The sequence below is a fragment of the Equus quagga genome, chromosome 2 (assembly GCF_021613505.1).
Source record: "Equus quagga isolate Etosha38 chromosome 2, UCLA_HA_Equagga_1.0, whole genome shotgun sequence".
In the NCBI taxonomy this organism is placed as follows: domain Eukaryota; kingdom Metazoa; phylum Chordata; class Mammalia; order Perissodactyla; family Equidae; genus Equus; species Equus quagga.
In genome coordinates, this window is record NC_060268.1 from 148,379,279 (window position 1) to 148,403,024 (window position 23,746).

General features: G+C 36.1%; 1 protein-coding gene across 2 annotated transcripts in view; it reads left to right on the forward strand.

Moving 5' to 3' along the window:
- BTAF1 (B-TFIID TATA-box binding protein associated factor 1) overlaps positions 1-15,250 on the forward strand; it is a 92,946-nt gene extending 77,696 nt beyond the window's left edge. The window contains exons 31-38 of one of the 2 annotated variants that reach the window (XM_046652980.1): positions 41-182; positions 271-401; positions 2,335-2,460; positions 3,929-4,081; positions 8,788-8,999; positions 10,305-10,464; positions 10,841-11,011; positions 12,571-15,250. In XM_046652980.1, the coding sequence (XP_046508936.1) occupies positions 41-182; positions 271-401; positions 2,335-2,460; positions 3,929-4,081; positions 8,788-8,999; positions 10,305-10,464; positions 10,841-11,011; positions 12,571-12,714 (1,239 nt within the window). In that variant the 3' untranslated portion in view covers positions 12,715-15,250. The remainder of the gene's footprint in view (positions 1-40; positions 183-270; positions 402-2,334; positions 2,461-3,928; positions 4,082-8,787; positions 9,000-10,304; positions 10,465-10,840; positions 11,012-12,570) is intronic. The other variant, XM_046652981.1, reaches the window with a different exon arrangement.
- Positions 15,251-23,746: the final 8,496 nt, after the last annotated feature.

Here is a 23,746-nt window from a genome sequence, read left to right on the forward strand (position 1 = left end):
TCAGTATAAAATATAACTGGTGCTCCTTTCTTATATTTAGAACAACGTTTTGGAGCTGTGGTCATTATTTGATTTCCTCATGCCAGGATTTTTGGGGACTGAACGCCAGTTTGCTGCTCGGTATGGTAAACCTATATTAGCAAGTAGGGATGCTCGAAGCTCCAGTCGAGAACAAGAAGCAGGTATGAAAAAGAGATGTAATTATATATTCTGTGCAAGTGAATATAACTTATTCCTAACTTTTTTAAAGCTATTTTCTCTTATTAACAGGTGTTCTTGCGATGGATGCACTACATCGCCAAGTCCTGCCATTTCTTTTGAGAAGAATGAAAGAAGACGTTTTGCAGGATCTTCCACCCAAAATTATTCAAGACTATTATTGTACTCTTAGTCCTCTCCAGGTTAGGAATCTGGCGATTGTATTTGTGGTTGTTGGTGGTATACTTACTAGTAGAATGTTTTGAGTAAGCCACAAAAGTATTGAATAAAGGGGATTAGCCTTTGGCTTTATCACACTAATCTAGCTTCTGCTTCCCTAGACTTTTGGAATATTCTTTTTCAAACCTAAATGAATCTGTTTGGATATGTGCATTTTGCATATAGCATTAAAACAAAATCCAGTATTATAATTGCTTTCTTATATGTCTAGTTAATTTAAAAAGTTACAAGGTTAAAGTGATAAGGAAATAAGGCAATATTTATAAGGGCCAGCAATCTGCCTGTAATATCATATCGTCACAACAGCATTATAGATATTGTCAGTCCCCATTTTTGCAAATAAGGAAAGTAAAGCTCAAAAAATGTTAAGTAACTTGCTCAAGGTTACATGGCTAATATACATCAGAGCTGAGTTTCAAACCTTGGGAAGTGGAACTTCATTCCTTTCAAAGTATTATTGCATTGCCAGTAAATTTTTGAAATAAGTTTTGGCTTCTATACAGTACTGATTTTGTACCTAGAGACCATTATCAAAGGAATTTATTGTATGCCTTTCCTTGCGTAGTATTTTATGAAGGGAAACTGTCCTTTATCTTAGTAAGACATGGCCTGTAATCAGAACTTTCTATTTGAATATTTACTTCATGTTCTAGGTTAGTATGCATCAATCTATTTCAGTATTATGAGTTGATTTAGTATGGCCAAGTGAGTAAAAGATACAGAGACACCCAGAAACTTACCTTCTTTCCCCTCCAATGTTTAGACAGTTAACCTATTAGTATTTATCTATACAACTTGAGTTTAGCAGGTAGGACATTAATCTAGATGCTGAGAGCTTTGTGTTCATTTATATGATCAACCTCATCTCCTTGGGGCTCCATTCCTCATTTGTAAAGATTTATTAATATTCCTTGAAAGGAATATTTTAAAGGTAATGAGATGAAGACTTTTTAAAGTAAGTGTAATAAAGAAGAGGTGCTATATGAAAAAAAATCTGTAGTGATAGACTGGTGGTGGTATTATTACATGAGCATAAAACACATTTAAGTAGACTGGAGGAAGGGAGCTGGGGAGGGAAGTAACATTTGGCTTTATTTAGCATCCATAGGTTTTTATTCTCTACTTCTGTTCTTTGGCACTCTAGATTTTCTTCTCTTTCACATTGTTTTAGCATGTATAAGATAGGAACCCAGACCCCAGTGTAATGCCTTAAACTTGATAAAAGTTCCCTTTTAGGCAGCATTAGTATTATTTTTAAACTTTGTCTCTGGGAACATACCTATAAGGTCTTGACCATATAACTTCACTTAAGGAAAATATTTGTCATTTACTTGTAAGGGTTCAGGTTCTCTTTTATTGATAATGTTTTTATCTTCTTGAAAAGAATGGAAAGGGCTGGCCCTGTAGCTGAGTGGTTAAGTTTGCACACTCTGCTTCAGCAGCCCAGGGTTTTGCCAGTTTAGATCCCGGGTGCAGACCTAAGCACTGCTCATCAAGCCATGCTGAGGTGGCACCCCACATAGTAGAACTAGAAGGACCTACAACTAGAATATGCAACTATGTACTTAAGGGGCTTTGGGGAGAAGAAGAAGAAAAAGATTGGCAACAGATGTTAGAGCCAATATTTTAAAAAAAAAGTGGAAAAATTGAGTCTAGGCCTATTTGACTAGTTTTCAGCACCAAATTTAATGTGTTACACTTGTTTTCTAAATGTAATTTTAAAGGAATTCACCAAGATGCAGTGGATAATCTAATCAGTAGTGAAGTATAGGCATCATAACTTATTTTCTTTAATGAGGGCTGATTTGAAATTACTGCTCTTATTGGCCTTTGCAGTTATGTTTTGACTAATTGAAAATAAATATACTTATTACTTTCATGGGGGTGATTTTACAGGTTCAGCTGTATGAGGATTTTGCTAAGTCTCGTGCCAAATGTGATGTTGATGAAACAGTTTCTTCAGCTGCACTTTCTGAAGAAACTGAAAAACCGAAGCTTAAAGCTACAGGCCATGTATTCCAGGTATAGATTATAGTCCACTTTTTAAATGTTGCTGAAGAATGTTCTTCAATACAACAATTTTTACATGGAACACTGAAATATGGCTTTTTAAAATTTATTCAATATTGTGTATACATTCTTGAAAATAGGTAAAAGGGCCAACTTATTTTCATATTCATAATTAGGTAATTGAATATTAAATGTGTAAAATGCAATATACATTTGTATATTGCATAAAAAGAAGGGTTTTAGAGTAGAGAATCTTTTGCTTTCCATTAAAAAATTATTAGAACTCCTACCACAAGGCAGTAATTTTTCTAAACTCGGGGGTTAATTAAAACAGTGGACAAAACAGACTCTTTCCCTTGTAGAGATGAAAAATGAGTAAGTAAGTAAAATACATATTATGTAAGAGAAAAAGAGTATGGGGTTATACAGTATAAGAGGGTACGTTGTAAGTTTTAATAGAGGGATCAGGGACAGCCTCACTGAGAGGGTGACATTTAAGCAGAGATCTGAAGGAGGATTGAGGCATGCAGATATGTGGGGGAAGCAGTTCCAGGCAGAGGATACCAAAAGTAGAGAAGTCCTGAGACAGTGGATGCCTAATGTGCTTGCGGGAATAACAAATGAAAAAGATGGAAAGCGTTAACTCAAGTTTTTTCTTTCTCTTTTGAAATAATCACCATAGAAAACCTCCCAAACCCCCTTGCCACCAATAAAGTAAGTACTGTAGTATTTTTAAAGATAGAAGAGGGAAAAGGTGGTTGTGAAGGCTTATACCTATCCCATAGTGCCCAGCAGCCTCTTGAGCCTTGTCAGTGGAGCTTACTAATACAAATCTTTGTGCCAAGGATGAGACGCAAATCATAAGCCAAGTAAAAAGCAAAAGAGAAAGGGTGTGGCTGAATCAGAGAAAAGAAAGAAGAGATCCTATAGGATGCTGATTCTCAAACACAACCACTTGAAATAACTACCTAGCTCCACTTTCCCCTCCTCCACACCAGACCTACTGAGTCACAATACTGTGTAGAGGGGAGAGATTTGCCGACTTATAAGGTCCTCAAGAAATGTTTACACTCACTAAAGTTTGAGACACCCTTCTTTAGGAAATGATGCCTGGTTCCAGAAGCATCTGTTAAGCATTATCAGGCACTTTGGGTGGGAAAGGGTTAGCTATAGAAGCTAATGAATAAGATACTCTTTCTGCCATGAGAAGTTCATTGTCTAGTGGGAGAGACAGACATAAATAGTACAATTTGTACAAATTATAGATGCTCTCATAAAAATAAATACAAACTGCACAAGAAGCACATATGAAAGCATCACAGATGAGACATTTGAACTGGTTCTTGACAAATGAGTAGGAGTAGCGAGAAGAGAAAGAAAGGCATTCTAGATAGATGGAAGAGATATTGAGATACAAACATTTGTGGCATGTGAAGTGGACTTGTTTATGCTTTTTTTTTTTTTTTTTTACCCCTTAAAGGCATTACAGTACTTACGTAAACTATGCAACCATCCAGCATTAGTTTTAACACCTCAACATCCAGAGTTCAAGAGTACTACCGAAAAACTGGCAGTTCAGAATTCTTCTCTTCACGATATTCAACATGCCCCTAAACTCTCAGCTTTGAAACAAGTAAGTAGATCTTTTAAGTGTTAGATGAGTGTTGTACATTCCTGATCTGTAACACCAGGTAAATTTGCTTTTCCAAAAGATTACTGATGTGTTTGCTGTTTCTTTTATTTTTTAATTTGGTTTATTAAATTTTTGGTATAGCTTTTTTAAAAAGTGTGTGAAATATATATAGCATAATATATGCCATTTTTAGTGATTTTTAAGTGTACAATTCTGTAGCATTAATTATATTTGGAATGTTGTACAACCATCACCACTATTTATTTCCAAAATTTTTCCATTACCCAAACAGAAACTCTATACTCATTAACCAGTAACTTCCCATTCCCTTCTCCCCCAACCCCTGGTAACCTCTAATCTACTTTCTGTCTGAATTTGCCTGTTATAAATATTTCATGTAAGTGGAATCATACAATATTTGTCCTTTTGCAACTCACTTATTTCACTTATTTTCAAGGTTCATTCATGTTGCAGCATGCATCAGTACTTCATTCATTTTTATGGCTGAATAATATTCCATTATTATTATGGTGATGATGTTTACACTACATTTTGTTTATTCAGTCATGTGCTGACAGACACTTGAGTTGTTCCCACCTTTTGGCTATTGTGAATAATGCTGCAGTGAATGTTGTCTTATAAGTATCTCTTTCAATCCCTCTTTTCATTTCTTCTGGATTTAGATCTAGGAGTGGAATTGCTGGATCATATAACAATTCTATGTTTAACTTTTTCAGGAACTGCCAAACAGTTTTCCATACTTGCCTGCACCATTTCCATTCCCCCCAGCAATGGGCCAGGGTTCTAATTTCTCCACATCCTTGCCAACGTATATTTCACTTTTTTTTTTTTTAAATTATAGCCATCCCAGTAGGTATGAAGTGATATCTCAGTGTCAATTTGATTTCCTGTCTCTCATGACTAATGATGTTGAGCATCTTTTGATGTACTTATTAGACATTGTATATCTTCTTTGGAGGAATGCCTGTTTACAACCTTTGACCATTTTTTAGTTGGATTGTTTGTCTTTTGGTTGACTTTTAGGAGTTCTTTTATATTCTAGATTAAGCCCTTATCAGGTATATGATTTGCAAATACTTTTTCCCATTCTGTAGATTCTTTTCATTTTCTCCATAATGTCCTCCATTGTTTCTCATGAGAAATCAGGTGTTAATCTTACTAAGGATCCCTTTTACATGATGAATCACTTTTCTCTTACTGCTTTCAAGCTTCTCTCTTTGTCTTTCAAGGGTCTGATTATAATGTGTGTCACTGTGGAACTCGTTGAGTTTATTGGGAGCTGCCTACTCTGCCATTTTGCTCATGTCACTGTCTTGGTATAGCTTTTAAAAAATTCCAAGATTTCAAAAGGTTAAATTAAAAGAACCAATTTCAAGCACCAAAACATTAATGCTAATATCCTTTAGTTCTAACTAGTCTTAAAAATTAATATCTTATAGTAAAATCTGGACTTTAGTAATTCTTTTAGGTTTCTGTAGTTATTCTGGCCTAAATTTCATTGAGAATAACTAATGAATGAAGATTTTAGATTTCACATGGGTTAGTATAGAAAATATTATATAATGGTAATATATAATCATTATAATATGACATCCAAGTATGTATCCTTATTTCACTAAATGTTAAAGAACGGACTTTTACCATAAAATTGAAGAATGACTATTATGTTTAGGTGGTTTATATATGGAATAGTTTTCTTGTTTGACCAAACTTTGTATATAAAATGTTGATGATTTTCTTAACATAGCTGATATATTAGGTAGAGCTCTAAGATATATTTAGTCAAGGAATCAGCTAATTAGATCTATTTTCAAATAAAAATTGAATTTCATCCACAATTTTAATTATACTACAGGCTTGAAATTATTTTTTAGTTTATTTTTTGGTACATTATTTTTTTTCCTGCAGTTATTTCTGGGAATTAAGATGCTTTAGGAACTCTGCAACTTAGGCCCAGATTGTTTCTGGCCATAGTCACAGAGGGCTGTTTTAGAACCCATCTTTTCCATTTTCTCAGTTCTTTTCAGCCATGCAAAGTAAAGGTTCTGTCTCAAGAGAGAGAACGTACCTACCTTCCTTCTTTCCTTCTTTTCTTCCTTCCTTTCCTTCCTTCCTTCCTTCCTCCCTTTCCTCCCCACACTTCTCCTCTCCTCCCCTCCGTCCCTCTCCTCCCCTCCCTTTCCTTTAAAATATGTGTTATCTGAAGTAGGGGAGAGGTCTTATTTGCTTTTTAAAAATCGGGCACTAGAAATACAGAAACAGGTTTATCAGCAAGTAATAGTACCAGAAGTATTTAATATTGTCAGAGACAGAATTTTAAAATTTCAGGAGACTGGAATGATGAACTGAAACTCTAAGTGAAATTTAAGGGAGATAAGCAGAGTCAAGTTTAAAAGAAAACACTTAGTGGGGCTGGCGCCATGGCCAAGTGGTTAAGTTCACACACTCCACTTTGGTGACCTAGGGTTTTGCTGGTTCGGATCCTGGGCGAGGACCTAGCATTGCTCATCAAGCCATGTTGAGGAAGAACTAGAAGGACCTACAACTAGAAGATGGAACTATGTACTGGGGGGCTTTGAGGAGAAGAAGAGGGGAAAAAAAAAAAAAGATTGGCAACAGATGTTAGCTCGAGGCCAATCTTAAAAAAGAAAAAATTTAAAAGAAAACATTTAGGTAAATATAGATTCTGTCAGACTTGGTGAACATTTCATATAGGGTAAAGTTGAGTTTGATTTGATGACAAGTTCACTATAAACCTACTAGATGAATTAGTTGCCAATAAATAAAGCTAATATGGTCTTCGGTGGGATTAATAACAGTGTAATGGCCAAAATGATGGCATCATAGTTTCACTGTATTTTATACCAGTCAGACCAAATTTTGAATATCATTTATAGTTTTGGGCTTTAAATGGAAGATCAAAATAATCTAGAGATTATTTTACATGAGGGATAGCTTGAAAAACCTGGGGTAATTTAGTCTATGCTGAAGTTAGGGCAAAATAAAATTAAATTCCTCTCTGGGGAGGCAGCTGGCCTCTCAGACATCCATATCAGGTGGCCTAGGTAACCATTTTCTAGAGTCTACACCTTTCAAGGCCACAAACTAGATTTTGCCAGGATACTTGGAGTTCAGCCGTCTCAGGGCAGACTCAAGTTATACAACATTATTGGGAAAACCAGACGGGCAGTTCTGCCACCAGACAAGAATACTTATATCAAATGATCTGTCCCTACAACCCAGTAGGATAGCTACCCTGAATGAAGATTATATTAGGAAGATTGTCTGATGAGTGTGGACTTGAAGAAGAAGTTGTAGTTGAATGTTCTTTATATGACTGGTTGTCTGGAAGGTTTGTGATATTGCTGCATAAGGGACTGAGATAATTGAATGTGCATGACAATGACCTTCTGATAAATTCTGTCTCTCACACTCCTGTTTTATAGCATCCATGTAGAATGTCCCACTGATGATGTCACGTTCTTTATACTGCGTACCACACGTCATAATCTCATAAAACATCCTAGAAGGGAGTTTTAAAAATTAATTTAACTTGGTTAGCAATCTGATTACAGATTTAGGGGCAAGAGATAGGGATAATTACATTTATCCCATTTCTTTCTTTCACTTGGAGAAGTTCCTTGGTGTAGTACACTATATGTCTACTCTACTCTCAAGGATGGGAAAATACCTAGGGCAGTCTAATAAAAATTTAAAATTTGAGGGCTGTTGGGTAGAAGAGAAAGAATAAGGAAGCTCATTAGAGACTCATTGTCCAAAGTTTTTATTGGGTCTGATCACATAGACTCCCTCTGCCTAGTATGTACCAAAATTCTAGACTTTCAGAAAGACAGCAGCTCTCAGCATAAATTACATTGTTTGCACAGCAGTTTAAGCACAGTAAGCCACCCTTATCAGAGAGAGAATGATGCAAAGTCTCCCAAAATCCAAGTTGCCAGACTTCTTTCAGCCAAGGGCTGACCTTGCAAGCAGGACTTTCTAAGAAAAGTAGTTCAGGCCTACCGTGTTGACTTTTTTCTGCACCATACCCTGAGAGTTTTACACTGAATTTGAAGTTTGTCTCAGTTCTCTTGGATTTTGTTCACTCATTTATTTATTGTACCTGCTATGTGCCAGGCACTGAACCACTTCAGTAGCAGGAAATACAAAGATCTATAGCAGTGTTGCTCTTGCCGTTAAAGATCTTGGTCTACAGATGTAGTAGTAAGCTCAGGAATCCAAGAGATCTAGCTAGATGCTGCTTTTGGTTCTCTTCTTTCTTTTTCGTAATTTTGATTTCTGCCAAATTTAGCTGCTTTATTATGTTTTCTTCACACCCTAGTTTCTCATAACCCTTCATGAACCATTTGCCTGGGTATCTTCATTGTCATAACTTTCAGTAAACATTTATTGAGGCCCTACTGAGCCTCAAGGAACTCAGGCAAGGGGAGAAGGCCGGTTAGAGAACCTCTTTCAAGAGGCGACCAGGAAATTCTAAGCCTGAGCACCTCAGAAACTACTTCCTGATGCTGTAGGGTAACAGACTGCAGCCCAAAATGCTAATCTGTTTTCCAGGTTATAGGTAAGTTTAGCCTTTTCTCACCACAAAGATAAATATTTGTCACAGTGAGATTGGTTGCCTACTTATATTGAACACCTGTATAACAATTGATCCTTTTTTCAAGTTGCTGTTGGACTGTGGTTTGGGAAATGGCAGCACTTCAGAGAGTGGCACAGAGTCTGTTGTGGCCCAGCACAGGATACTGATCTTCTGTCAGCTTAAAAGCATGCTTGATATAGTAGAACATGATCTTCTCAAACCTCACTTACCCTCTGTCACTTATTTGAGATTAGATGGCAGCATACCTCCTGGTCAGAGACATTCCATTGTTTCCCGGTAAGTGGCTTCTAAAACTCTTATAAATCAAGCTATAGTCATTATATTATTACTTCCATAGATGTTTGCCTCATGAAGTATCTTCTTTGGCTAAATATCTGCAATTTTTTTTATTGTTATTTTATAATTCAACCCAACTAAACCCTGTTTAAAATATAGAACCACAGAGATATAATTGAATAGTAGTAAAAAAATGTGACTAGTAGGAAAGCACTCTGAAGGGCATGAAAGAAATTTAAGGCATCAACAAAAAATAGAGATAACTACTTTCCCCCTCACCTTTTTTGGAGGGTTGAGGTGGGAGGAAGCAAACAGGTAGCTTAGCTAAGATTTCTATCCTGATCTCTGTGTCTCTGCTGAGAACAAACTGAAGCTGGCCCAGCTAGGAAGCAGAATTGGTGAGTGCAGTGTTTCTTAAGTGTGGTCTGCACCCTCTGGTTTAGAAATCTTAGGGTTAGTTTTTTAAAATTCAGATTACTAGGTTCTGTCCCAGACCTGCTGACTTCAAGAGTCAGCGTTTTTAACAAGCATCCATAAGAGATGGTTAGGCACAATATAGTTAGAGGTGCACGAAGGGGCTTTGGAGGCAGACAGACCCAATTTTGACTCCTGACTCTGCTATTTTAGGCAGTGTTCTCTTGGGTCTGTTTATCATCCACATAACCTGAGTCTCTCTAAAATAAGGACAATGCTAATGTCCTTATAGAGCTATAGTAACAGTGAAATAACATAATGCATATAGCAGACAAAGCCCATTGCTTGACTCATAGTGAGAATGTAATAAATGGTAGCTTGGTAATAATGTTAGTTTTTTTTCCTAGAAGCTAGTAGATGTCCTTTGTCAATATCTTCTAGAATTAGTACGATAGTAGCAACCAACACCCTCATCCTCTGCCTTCCCTAACTGATCTAGCATTTTCCCCCACTTGCCTCTTCTGTCTCCATATGGTAAAGGTTTATAGTTGGGTTTTGTCTTAATTATAATTAGTGTTTAATTACATTTTTGCAACTTAGTCTTTATCTGATATCCTAAAATACAACCTAATTGGACTTCTTTCTGTATATGAAATTTATGACATGTTCTAGAATACATTCTTTCTACTACTAAATGTGTTATGTATATTAAAAGAAGATAGTTTCATTTCAAGTGGTCACAGAAATGTCCATATCATGGATTTTTAAATGTGTTCTCATTTGTGCTATTAAACAATTTATTAAACTGTTTAAAGTTTATTAAACAGTTTCTGTTATAGGAACCTTAAAAAGAAATGTACTAATTTTATTTTTTTATATCTATACTTTTAGGTTTAACAATGATCCATCCATAGATGTTCTCTTACTTACAACTCACGTTGGTGGCTTAGGGCTTAACTTAACAGGTGCTGACACAGTGGTATTTGTGGAGCACGACTGGAATCCCATGCGTGACTTACAAGCCATGGACCGGGCCCATCGCATTGGGCAGGTAAAAAGCCATCAACCTGTTCACTGGGAAAAATACTCCCCCCAAAAAAGACAGAAGGCTTTGGTTTAAGTTCCAACTCTGATGTTAATAAATGTTGTGACCCTTAGCAAGTCACTTTAAATTCTGTTGCACAACTTGCTCATGCATTAAATGAGGTTCTGGGGCTAAGAAAACCTGGGACACTGTCCATTCCTAATATTCTGTGATTCTCTGCAAACATTTTAAGCTCAGGGGGCCAGATAAATAAAGAAAACCCAATCCTAATTAGATAGTAGTAAAGTATTTAGTATAAGTATGTAAGCCGCCTGACTTGGTCAACCTCAAAGCTTATCAATTTATTTGTGCTATAGTTGCTTAACTTCTTTTTCTCATTCAGAAACGTGTGGTTAACGTGTACCGATTGATAACCAGAGGAACATTGGAAGAGAAAATAATGGGTTTACAGAAATTCAAGATGAACATAGCAAATACTGTTATTAGCCAAGAGAATTCTAGTTTGCAGAGTATGGGGACAGATCAGCTTCTCGATCTGTTTACTCTTGATAAGGTAAAGAACTTATACAATTTGCTGTATCTTTAATGTGTTCACAGACTTCCTGGGACTCCTTAGTGAAAGTATTAAAGGGACCAGAAAAGGCATTCATTTTGGTATCAGCTAGACAACCCTCTGAGGGAATTTTTGATGTCCAGATAAGACTCTCCAGGATACTAGGGGATGTTTGAAGTTTAACTTTCTGGTTGATGTCTCCAGTGACTTGCCCCAAGGTTTCTCTCCTTAGTCCTTTCTTGTTGAAGGACAGCTGTCACTGGAATCAGCTAGACCTGGGTCTGCATTTCTTGCCCTGCCTCCTATTAACTGGTGACCTTAGGCAAATTAGCTTCTCTGAGCATCTACACCCTTGGCAGAATAATAATGTCTGTATTACGACATGGTTATGAAGATAAAATGAAATAATATATGCAAGCACTTAGGGTACCTAGTATAGATTCTCAATAGTAGCCATTATTGTTATTGTGGATGACGGAACTAGTACATCAGATAACAACTGATAATCAAAGGATACACCAGCTGGAAATACTCATCAATCTAATAATGTAAAACTAATAGGGTTCGATTTAAGGTCCTGCACAGGTTCAGAAAACGGTATAGTCAGCATAAATTACCATGAGAAATACCTCATATAATGTAATTAAACTGGCTGTAATAGCAGAATTGTCATGTCCAAATCTGAGAGAATAGTTCCACTGTACTCTGTGTGTAAAGCCACATTTAGAATATTATGTATGGTTCTGGGTGCTGCATTTTAAACAGTAATAGATTAGTAAGTCCGCAAAAGATGACCAGAATGGAGGAAGGTTCTTCAATTATATCATATTAGGTAAGGTTGAAAGAAGAAGATACATGTAACCTAGAAAAAAGAAAGCTCAAAGAAACATGGATTGCTGTCTTCACATAGCTTTTATTCTGTTTGAAAGAATATTCTTGTGGGTGACTTTCAGTGAGGAGAACTGGGCTTAGGAGGGTGTTGCAGAGAAGCTAAAGCTATTGCCATAAAGGATCCTATTGGGACAACTGGCAAAATTGGAATATGGACTATATGTTAGCTTTTAATATATCAGTATTAAACTTGCTTATTTTGATCTTCGTACTTTGGTTATTCAAGAGAATGCCTTTGTTCTTGGGAATGCATGCTGATTCCTATCTAGGCATAAAGGGGCCTAATGTCTACAACTTACTCTCAGATGGTTTTGGGAAAAAGCTGATAGCTATATATCTGTGTATACATACATACACAGACACGTCCATATACAGGGGAGAGAATGACAAAGCCACTGTGATACAGTGAACGATAAGTTCTTTGTAATGCTCTTATTAATCTTGAAATTCTTCCCAAATAAAAAGCTTAAAATGACAAATAAAATTATTAAAGCCTTGGGAAAATAGAATAGGCTATCTATCTTATGAGATCATGAACTTCCCCATCACTTGAAGTGATTAACTCTTGAGTAAGTGCAATGTTAGAAACAAGTGTGATATTTTAAAGGAAAATATAATTTTTGAAGTTAATAATTTTTCATTTTATCTTTCTGCCAATTTCTCTTAAGGATGGCAAAGCAGAAAAAGCTGACACCTCTACTTCTGGAAAAGCAAGTATGAAATCAATTCTTGAAAACCTGAGTGATCTTTGGGATCAAGAGCAATATGATTCAGAGTACAGCCTGGAAAATTTTATGCATTCTCTCAAGTAACTATCAAAATATTATAAATGCAATTGCTGCTAGTTCAGTTACATTTCTGCTGATATTCAGCAAATTTCAAAGTTTATGGTGAACTTTTAGCTCAATGTGTAAATAGATCTGAAGAATATTCAGCATAACGCTGGTTCTTGTTTCACTGGGGGGAACAAGCTATTCTCAAATATTTGCACTGTATTAAATTTAAATGTTAATGTGAAATGGTTTAAATTTTACATGCTGAATAGCTGCAGAGCAGAGGAACCAAACCAGGTTTACACGTGCTACCATGAGGTGTTCTTACTGAGAACGAGCCTCCTGTCTTTACCTAGTCACTTTGTACAGGATAATATCCATGAGTACTTTAGTGTTCATGTACATTTTTTCTTTTAAGTAGAACTTGTTTTTATAAATGATTAAAAATAGGGCTTTTTTTTTTTGTATAAAAGCCTTAATGAGCCATAATTTTAAGAATAATGACTACGATATTGGTCACTCTTGGAACATGAAAATCTTAGACAATGAATTGAACCAGGCCCTCGGTGGAAACCTTTATATATTTAATGCAGAAGCGTAGTGTTTTTCAAATCTTTAACATCATTTTGTCAACTTTTAAAATATATCAACTATTCTAAATACAGGTAATGGTCTATTTAAGGCTCTCATAACATCCTATTAAGAGGGTGTTTTTTTTAATTTATCTAATGGCTAGGATATAGCCAGATTCAGAGAACATATGTACTCAATAGGTTTCAATCATATAAATATATAATATATTTTTTGTAACTATGAACAACTATATACAGTTTTCCAGAAGTAGATTTTACACTGTTTGGAATTCCAAAACCAATGGTGAAGAGACTGTTTATTGTAGTAATGCATGACTGAAGCATAAAAGGGAGAAATAATTCCTCTACGTACACAAACATACATAAATACACATATCTATATGCACAGATGTTACCTATCCTGCATCCGAAAAGGTGCTTGGTATTGGCACTAAAATCATGTAGTTATACTGGGCAGCAATAATAATTGGGCATGAAGTTGATTAACATGTTAGAAAAGTGAGCTCAATGATGAGGGTGGGTATATGTATATAGATATGCATGTATGTGTATGTATATAATTTTATAAATTTCACACAAATTAATACATGCCTGTGTGCATATATATGTTTGGGATATATTTGTATATACATGTACAGGTAATAAACATCCCCAGGGTTTGTGGCTGGACATACACATAGGCATCGGTTTAAAAACCATCAGACCTCAGCTGTAAAATAACAACTTTTTTGTCTAAAATCATTAAAGTTATACTGTTCTGCAGCATTTAGACATGGACATTTGTCACATTTCAGTAGCTTTGACAACCATACTGTAACATTAAACCTAGCATTCCACAAGAGAATAAAAATAAGATTGAAACTGTAAAATATATGCAACTGTGTGTTATTTGTAGGAAATTATCACTAGAAAAAGCAAAAAGACTAAAATTATTAGTTCAGATCTAAAGGTTCTAAAAAAGCTCAACACCTTTTTTCTAACTAAATGGGTATTTCATCGTTTTTTAGGATTTATATTCAAATTGTAGAAGACCAAAAGGAAACTCTTGACTTTACATAGAACATCCATTGTACATAGCATAGCATAGGGTAACTGAGCCAGTATCCTGAGGTGAATTTTTTTTAATTAACTAACTGTTTATTTGCTATTCTATAGGCCAGCTATTTAAAGAGATAGGAAGGGCAGAAGAATTCACACCATAAAAGTTAAAGTTTTTTTTCCAATTTGAAAGGTCAGACAAAGCTGGAAGTCCAATATTTAGGCAGTTTAAATTTTAAAAAACTAAAATATTTCTAGACGCATAGATAAGAAAATGATAACAGTGATTGGTTCTGAGTAAGAAAAGAGAGTCAGAGGTGAGAGGAAGACTTAATGTGATTGTAACATTTAAAAAATAACCTTTTGCATTGTGCAAAATTAAATCACACATTCCAGCTTCCCAAATAAATAAAAACACATAGAGGTAAGAGCTAAGTATGCTCAATTAAATCACCCATTTAGTCAGTAGTACTGCTTAAGAGTAATGGGTATGTGGGGAAAACTGAACTGAGTAGTGAATGATACTAAAAGCATTTGTGGTTGTTAATTTTGTGGATGTGATAATGATATGGTAGTTATGTTTTTTAAAATTTGTGCCTATGGGAAACAAAACGAGCATGAGAGAATGTTGGTAATATTTTAAGCTGGGTAATGGGTTCATGGATATTCATTGTACTATTTCCCTTTTTTGTGTGTTTATTATAGAAAATTTCAAACTGTTAAAAATAACTATAGATTGAGATTATCAGAGTCATCACTAGTGTTTCCTATAGGAAAATCTTATGTTTTTGGCACTAAACAAATATTAAAATTTGGGGTTCTGGGTATAATTTTTGTTATATGTATAATATATGTATACATCCACAAATATTTCTCCAAAAAATATTCTAGTCTTTCAACAAGAGCTTATTATAATGGTAACCAGAGTGAAAGTCTCTGAGGTTGGAACTGATTGAACCAATATAGTATAGCTTTATTCCTTATGGATGGTTATATAAGCTTATTCAAAAGTAAATACTCCAATAAAACTGTTTGAGAACGTGATCACTTAGAGGCAACAGTGGGGGAACTATGGAGCATGATAGAAATTATAGCAAAGTAACAAGCGTTCTATCACACATCTGTTTCAAATATTTAATCCCAATACAATTTTATACCTTCTGTTAAAGACAGAGCTTGTCAATTTCCTAGAATACAGTCTGGCGTCAGTGGAATCTAAAGTGAAATTGATTGATTGCAGGAATATCTGGTATCAAAAGCCAGAGTATTCAATGTGAATCTATGAAACAAAAACTTGAGTTTGCCAATTAATAGAAAATGTTTGCTATTCACACAAATCAGTGTCTCTAAGGAGACAAAAATTGACTCCTGCTTCAAGAAAGGGTTCCTACCAGTCTGTGGTAAATTCCTTCAAACCAGTGAAGTTCTGTTGAAGACTATAGGGGCTGAGATCCTAATATCTGTGTAGGAACAAAAGACTTGGTTTCAGGCTTATGGGAGAAACTGCAGCTATAACTTAATCCCCTACATAAAGCCACAAATTGCTCATGGATTCAAACAGGACCAGCACAACTGTCCATGAACCCAGAAACACAAAGTCATCTATGAGAAATCAGAATCCCAGGCCTGCACCACAGGTAAGTTTAAGGTCTGAGTTCATGCTAAATGTAAACGGGAGGAACCACAAATCAAGAAAATGACAAAATCAACTCTGAGCCCCTATGAGAAGCAGATACAAAACTGCCCTAGAGGGACAGTTCCAGATAGGGTCCCATAGGATTACCACAGAGGGAAAGATTCTAAGGTTAAGTTATACACACACACAAATCTACAGGAGGCAATGAACTACCAGAAGGAAAAGTTAACAGAGGCAAATAAGAGAGTTAGTTCTTTAAGAACTACAAATAGGGCCTGGCCTGGTGGCTCAGCAGTTAAGTTCGCATGTTCCGCTTCTCAGCAGCCCAGGGTTTGCCAGTTCGGATCCCGGGTGTGGACATGGCACTGCTTGGCATAAAGCCATGCTGTGGTAGGCATCCTATATATAAAGTAGAGGAAGATGGGCATGGATGTTAGCTCAGACCCAGTCTTCCTCAGCAAAAAGAGGGGGATTGGCAGCAGATGTTAGCTCAGGGCTAATCTTCCTCAAAACAAAACAAAACAAAACAAAAGAACTACAAGTAGAATAATCCGAAAAAACATAAAATAATATTAAGATAATTAGACATAAAAATAAGGAAAACATTATAATAAATTTAAATTAGGCAGATTTGAAAAAGATCCAATAAATGAAAAATAGTTATTGGAATTGAAAACTTGATAGTTATCAATGCAGACTAGACACAGTTGAGGAGAGAATTTGTGAACTGGGAGATTGACTTTACAAAATCACCTACAAGGAGGCAGAGAGATGAACTGATAGAAAATACAAAAGACAGTGGGAGAAGCTCAAAGACCAGTGAGAAAGGAGGATATTGAAGCCAACAGCTGGTATAGTTACATTAAATTCAGAAAAAGTAGCCTTCAAGACAAAAGTATTACTTGCAGTAAATAGGGGTGTCTCATAATAAGAGATTCAGTTAACCAGGAGGTTATAATAACTGCAAATTGATATACACCTCAAAAATCCATAAAGCAAAAATAGACAAAGCTACAAATAGGAAACAGATAAGTCCAAGTCACAGAGATTTTAACACACCTCTTTCAGTGGAACAAGCAGACCAGAAAGAAAAAAATGCAACAAGATACAGATGATTTTAACAATATAATTAACAAATGTGACTTAACTGACATGTATTACATATCTGTAGATAGACCCAACAACTGCAGAATACATGCTTTGAAAGCTTAGGTGGAACTTTACCAAAACTGACCATATGCTGAGCCATAATGCAAGTCCTGGCAAATGTCAAGAAATTAAAGTCATTCTTAGTGTCCACTTTCTCCACGCCTGTTTGGGAGAGTGTAGGATTGGTAAAAAGGTAGATCAAAAATACTGAGTTCCTCGGGCTGGCCCCGTGGCCGAGTGGTTAAGTTCGCGCGCTCCGCTGCAGGCGGCCCAGTGTTTCGTCGGTTCGAATCCTGGGCGCAGACATGGCACTGCTCGTCAGACCACGCTGAGGCAGCGTCCCACATGCCACAACTAGAGGAACCCACAACGAAGAATGCACAACTATGTACCGGGGGGCTTTGGGGAGAAAAAGGAAAAAATAAAAAAAATCTTTAAAAAAAAAAAAAAAAAAAATACTGAGTTCCTTCCCAGTACAATAAGGCAAAAAAGGAAAGCATACAGATTAAAAAAGAAATTTTCTACTTACAGTTGTCTATGTAGAAAGTTCTGAAGAATCTACAAAAAAGCTACTAGAAGTAAGTGAGTTTAGTAGGTTCCCAGGATACAAGGTCAGTATACAAAAAGTCAGTTGTAGTTTTATATACTAGCAGTAATAAATTGGAAACTGAAATGTTTAAGCATACTTTATATAATAGCCCCAAAACCTATGAAATACTTAGGTATAAGTCTTACAAAATATGTAAAAGGTCTGTGTCCTGAAAACTACAAAAGGCTGATGAAAGAAATCAAAAAGGCCTTGAAAAATGGAGAGATACACCACGTTCATGGACTGAAAACAGTATTATTAACATTTCACTTCTCCCCAAACTAATCTGTAGACACAAAGCAATTCTAATCAAAATTCCAGGAGGATATTCTGTACAAATCAGTAAACTGATTTCTAAAATTTATTTGGAAAGACGACAAAGGAACCAGAGTAATCAAAAACAACTATGAGGGGCCAGCCCAGTGGCCTAGTGGTTAAGTTGACATGCTCTGCTTTGGTGACCTGGTTCACAGGTTCAGGTCCTAGGCATGGACCTACACACTGCTCATCAAGCCATGCTGTGGCAGCATCCCACATACAAAATAGAGGAAGACTGGCACAGATGTTAGCTCAGTGACAATCTTCTTCCAGTAAAAAGAGGAAGATTGGCAGCAGATGTTAGCCCATGGCCAATCATCCTCACCAAAAAAAAAAAGAAAGAAAAAAGAAAACCAAAAAAATACAACTATGAAAAAGGAACAGCTGGAAGACTTACATTGCCAGATTTTAAAGCTTACCATAAATGTTTAGTAATCAAGAGAGTATAGTAGTGGCATAAAAATAGGTCAGTGGAACAGAAGTGATTGCCTACAAATATACTGACACTTACATAGTCAATTGATTTTCTACAAAGGGGATTCTCTACAAAGGTGCTAAGGCAATTAAATGGAGAAAGGATAATCTTTTCAAAAAGTGTGTGTCTATATGCTAAAAAAACCCCTCCAAACATACCTAATACCCTATGCAAAAATTTAATTAAAAATTCATCATGGACATACGTGATAAACCTAAAACTGTATAACGTCTAGAAAAAAACATCAGAGAAAATTTTTGTGATGTTGGGTAAAGATTTCTTAGATATGATACCAAAAGCATGATCCATAGAAGAATAAGTGATAAATTGTAAGAAAATTAAGAACTTTACAGGGGGCCGGCCTGGTCGCGCAGCGGTTAAGTGTGCACGTTCCCCTTCTGGGCGGCCTGGGGTTCGCAGGTTCGGATCCCAGGTGCAGACATGACACTGCTTGGCAAGCCATGCAGTGGTAGGCATCCCACATATAAAGTAGAGGAAGATGGGCACAGATATTAGCTCAGGGCCAGGCTTCCTCAGCAAAAAAGAGGAGGACTGGCAATAGTTAGCTCAGAGCTAATCTTCCTCAAAAAAAAAAAAACTTTACAGTATTTGAAAGACACTTTAGAAGGAATGAAGAGCAACAGAGTGAGAGAAAATATTTCCAAATCATGTATGTCATAAGAGATTTATGTCTCATTATATCAAGAATATAAAAAGAACTCCAAAATTCAATCAGTAAACAACCCAATATAAAGACAAGCAAAAGATTTGGAACAGACACATCACCAAAGTAGATAAACAGAAGGCAAATGAGCACATGAAAAGGTGTTCACCATCTTTTCCAATAGATGTGTAGTGGTGTATCATCACCATTACAGACCTACGAGAATAATTCAAAATTGTAAAACTGACAATACAAACCGCTGACGAAGATGCAGAGCAGCTAGAACTCTCACACACTGCTGTTTGGAATGCAAAGAGGAACAGCAACTTTGGAAAAGAGTTTGGCAGTTTCGTATAAAGTTAAGCATGCACTTACCAATGACCCACCAATCCCTATTCCTAGGTATTTACCCAAGTGTAGTGAAAACATATGTCCACACGCAGACATGTACACAATGCTTACAGCAGCATTATTCATAACAGGCAAAGGATGCAAGCAACCCAAATGTCCATTAATTGACAAATGGATAAACAAATGTGGTATATCCATACAATGGAATATTATTTGGCCATAAAAATGAATAAAGTATTGATACATGCTACAGTGTGGATGAACCTCGAAAACATTATGCCAAGTAAAAGTAGTCAGTCACAGAAGACCAGATGTTATATGATTCCATTCATATGAAACATCCAGAACAGGAAAATCTATAGAGACAAAGAAAACTAGTAGTTAAGGCTGGGAGTGTGGTATAGGCAGATGATAGGTAAAAGTTACAGATTTCTTTGTGAGGTGATGAAAATGTTCTAAAATTGTGGTGATGGTTGCATATATCTGTGAATATATTAAAAACTACTGAATTGTACAGTTAAAATGGGTGAATTGTATGGTATGTGAATTATATCTCAAGAAGTCTGGTTTTTTTAAAGAGAGTTTCTAGGGAAACCAAAGGCAAAAAAGGAGACAAAAACAAGGATGCTGGAGGAAACTGCAGCCCCCAACACCTGGAACTACAGCAAACATTAAACAGAGTTTAACTCAGAGCCAGATAAACAAAATCTCACACTAAAGGCCTGTTTACCTCAATTCCTACTTCCCAATACATCACGTCCAGTTTTCAACAAAAAATTACAAAAGATGCTGAGGCAAGAAAAGATACAATCTGAAGAGACAAAGCAAGCATCACTACTAGGCTTACTTATGGCAAAGATTTTGGAATTATTTTGGAAATTTAAAGTAAGTATGACTATTGTGCCACAGGGTTTAATGGAACAAGTGAACAACATCCAAGAACTGATGGGTAATTTAAACCAAGAGATTGAAACTCTAAGAATTAAAAGGAAATGCTAAAAAAAAAAAAAAAAAAAAAAACAGAACAGAAATGAAAAATACCTTTGATGGGCTTAGAAACTTCCCAAACTGGAATGCAAAGAGGAAAAAAAAATGAAAAAGATAGACCATATCCAAGAATAGAGGGACAATTACAAATGGTTTAACATATGCGTAATGGAGTATCAGAAGAAGAACGAGAGAGAGAAAGGAGCGAGAGAAATATTTTAAATAATAATGACTGAGGATTTTCCAAAATGGATGTCAGAAAGCAAACCACGGATCAGGAGGCTCAGAGAAAGCAAACAGAATAAGTGCCAAAAAATCTACACCTAGGTATATCATATTTAAACTGCAGAAAACCAAAGACAGAAAAAGTTTTGGAAGAAACCAGAGGAAAAAAACACCTATAAAGGAACAATGATAAAAATTACATCAGATTTTTCTTCACAAACCACACAAGCGAGAAGAGTGGAGTGAAATATTTAAGTGGTGAAAGAAAAACCCCACCAACCTACAATTCTGTATCAAGTGAAATTCTTAAAAAATGGAGAAATAAAGCCTTTCTCAAACAAAAACTGAGGGAATTTGTCACCAGTAGACCTGCCTCACATGGAGTGTTAAAAGAAATCCTTCAGAGAGAAGGAAAATGATACAGATCAGAAACTCAGATCTTGATAAAGAAAAGAAGAACATGAGAAGGAATAAATGAAAATAGAACAAAATCTTTTACTTTTTTTATTCTTAATCTAATATATAACTGTTTGAAATAATAGCAACAATGTATTCAGTGATTATGGCTTATATATAATTAAACAATGACGGCCATGTTAAAAGGGACAGTTGGAGATACAGTTGCATACTGCATAATGATGTTTTGGTCAATGATGGACCATATGTACAACGGTGGTCCCGGAAGATTGGTACTACATAGCCTAGGTGTGTAATAGGCTATACTATCTAGGTTTGTGTAAGTGCACTGTATGATGTTTGCACAGTGACAATATCGCCTAACAATGCATTTCTTAGAACATATCCCCATCATTAAGTGATGCATGACTGTACTCTATTATAAGGTGTCTGCACACCCATGAAACATGGTATGGTGCTATTGGAATGTGGACTTAGATTAGTTTAAATGTAAACTGCAAACCCTAGGGCTGCCATTAAAAAAATTTGTAAAAGAAGTATAATTGATGTTCTAAGAGATGAGAGAAAATGGAATCTTAAAATTTGCTCAAATTAATCCAGAAAAGGCAGAAAAAGAGGGGAAATTTTTAAATGAAGCAGTGAATAAAAAACAGCTACAAATATGGTAGATACTAATCAAACTGTATCAACAGTCACTTTAAGTGTAAATGGCCTAAATACACCAGTTAAAAGGTAGAGACAGAGAGTAGATTAAAAAAAAAAATAAGACCTGGGGCTGGCTCTGTTGCCTAGTGGTTAAGTTTGGTGTGCTTCACTTTGGCGGCCCAGGTAGGTGGGTTCAGATCCTGTGTATGGATGTACACCACTCATCCGCTGTGCTGTGGTGGCAACCCGCATAAAAAGTAGAGGAAGACTGGCACAGATGTTAGCTCAGGGCTAATTTTCCTCAAGCAAAAAAAGAGGAAGATTGGTGGGGGCCAGCCCAGTGACATAGTGGTTAAGTTCACACACACTGCTTTGGTGGCCTGGGGTTTGTGGGTTCAGGTCCCAGGGATGGACCTACACACCGCTCATCAAGTCATGCTGTCACAAGTGTCCCACATACAAAGTAGAGGAAGATGGGCACAGATGTTAGCTCAGGGCCAATCTTCCTCACCAAAGGGGGATAAAAATGAAGATTGGTAACAGATAGTAGCTCAGGGCTAATCTTCCTCAGCAAAAAAATAAGACTCAACTATATGTTAGCTGTAAGAACCCGACTTTAATATAAAGACATATATTAAAAGTAAAGGGATGGAATCACCTCTGCCCATTAGGATGGATACTATTTTTTAAAACCCCAACAAAATAACAAGTGTTAGCAAGAATTTGAAGAAATTGGAACCCTTATGCACTGCGGATGGGAATGTAAAATGGTGCAGCCACCATGGAAAACAGTATGGTGTTTCCTTAAAAGATTAATTAATCACCATATGACACAGCAATTTATTTCTGAGTATCCAATACATTTGAAAGGACCTCGAAGAGATATTTGCACACCCATTTTCCTAGCAGCATTGTTCACAATAGCCAAGCAACCCAAGTGGTGCATTAATGGATGAATGGACAAATAAAATGTGGTATAGACAGACAACGGAGTATTACTTAGCTTTAAAAAAGGAAGGAAATTCTGATATATTCTACATGGATGAACCTTGAGGATATGCTAAGTGAAATACGCCAGTCAGAAAAAGACGAATACTATATGATTCCACCTAAATGAAGTATCTAGAGTAGTTATGTTCATAGAAACAGAAAGTAGAATGGTCATTGCCAGGTCCTGGGGAGGAGGAAGTGGGGAGTTGTTGCTTAATGGGTATAGAGTTTGGGTTTTGCAGGATGAAAAAGTTCTGGACATCCATTGCACAACAATGAATATACTTAACACTACTGAACTGTAGTTGTGCCACAGGGTTTAATGGAACAAGTGAACAACATCCAAGAACTGATGGTTAAGATGGTAAATTTTGTCTTCTGTGGTTTTTTACCCCAATTAAAAATAAAAATTGAAAGTATAAGATATACCATGCTCACACAAAAGAAAGCTGCAGTAGTTATATTAATTTTAGACAAAGCAGACTTCAGAATGAGGAAAATTTTCAGAGTTAACAAAGGGCATTACATAATGATAAAAAGATCCATTCTCCAAGAAGACATAACAGTCCCTAAGATGTATGCACCCAACAACCGAGCGCCCAAATATGTGAGGCAAAAACTGATAGAACTGCAAGGAGAGAGAGACAAATCCCCTACTGTAGGTGGAAGCATCCCCTTATCTCTATCAGTAACTGACAGAGCCAGCAGGCAAAGAAATCAGTAAGGATACAGTAGAACTGAACAATACTCAACAGCAAAATATATATATTTCTTAAGCTGACATGGAAAATTGACCAAGATAGGTCATATTCTGGGCCATAACACACACACTTCAACAAACTTAAAAGATAGAAATCATAGAAAGTATGCTCTCAGACCACAATGGAATTATCCTGGAAATCAATAGAAGAAAGATAGCTGGGAAAAAAAAAACCCAAAATGTTTGGAGATTAAACAACACATTTCTAAATAACACATGGGTCAAAGAAGAAAT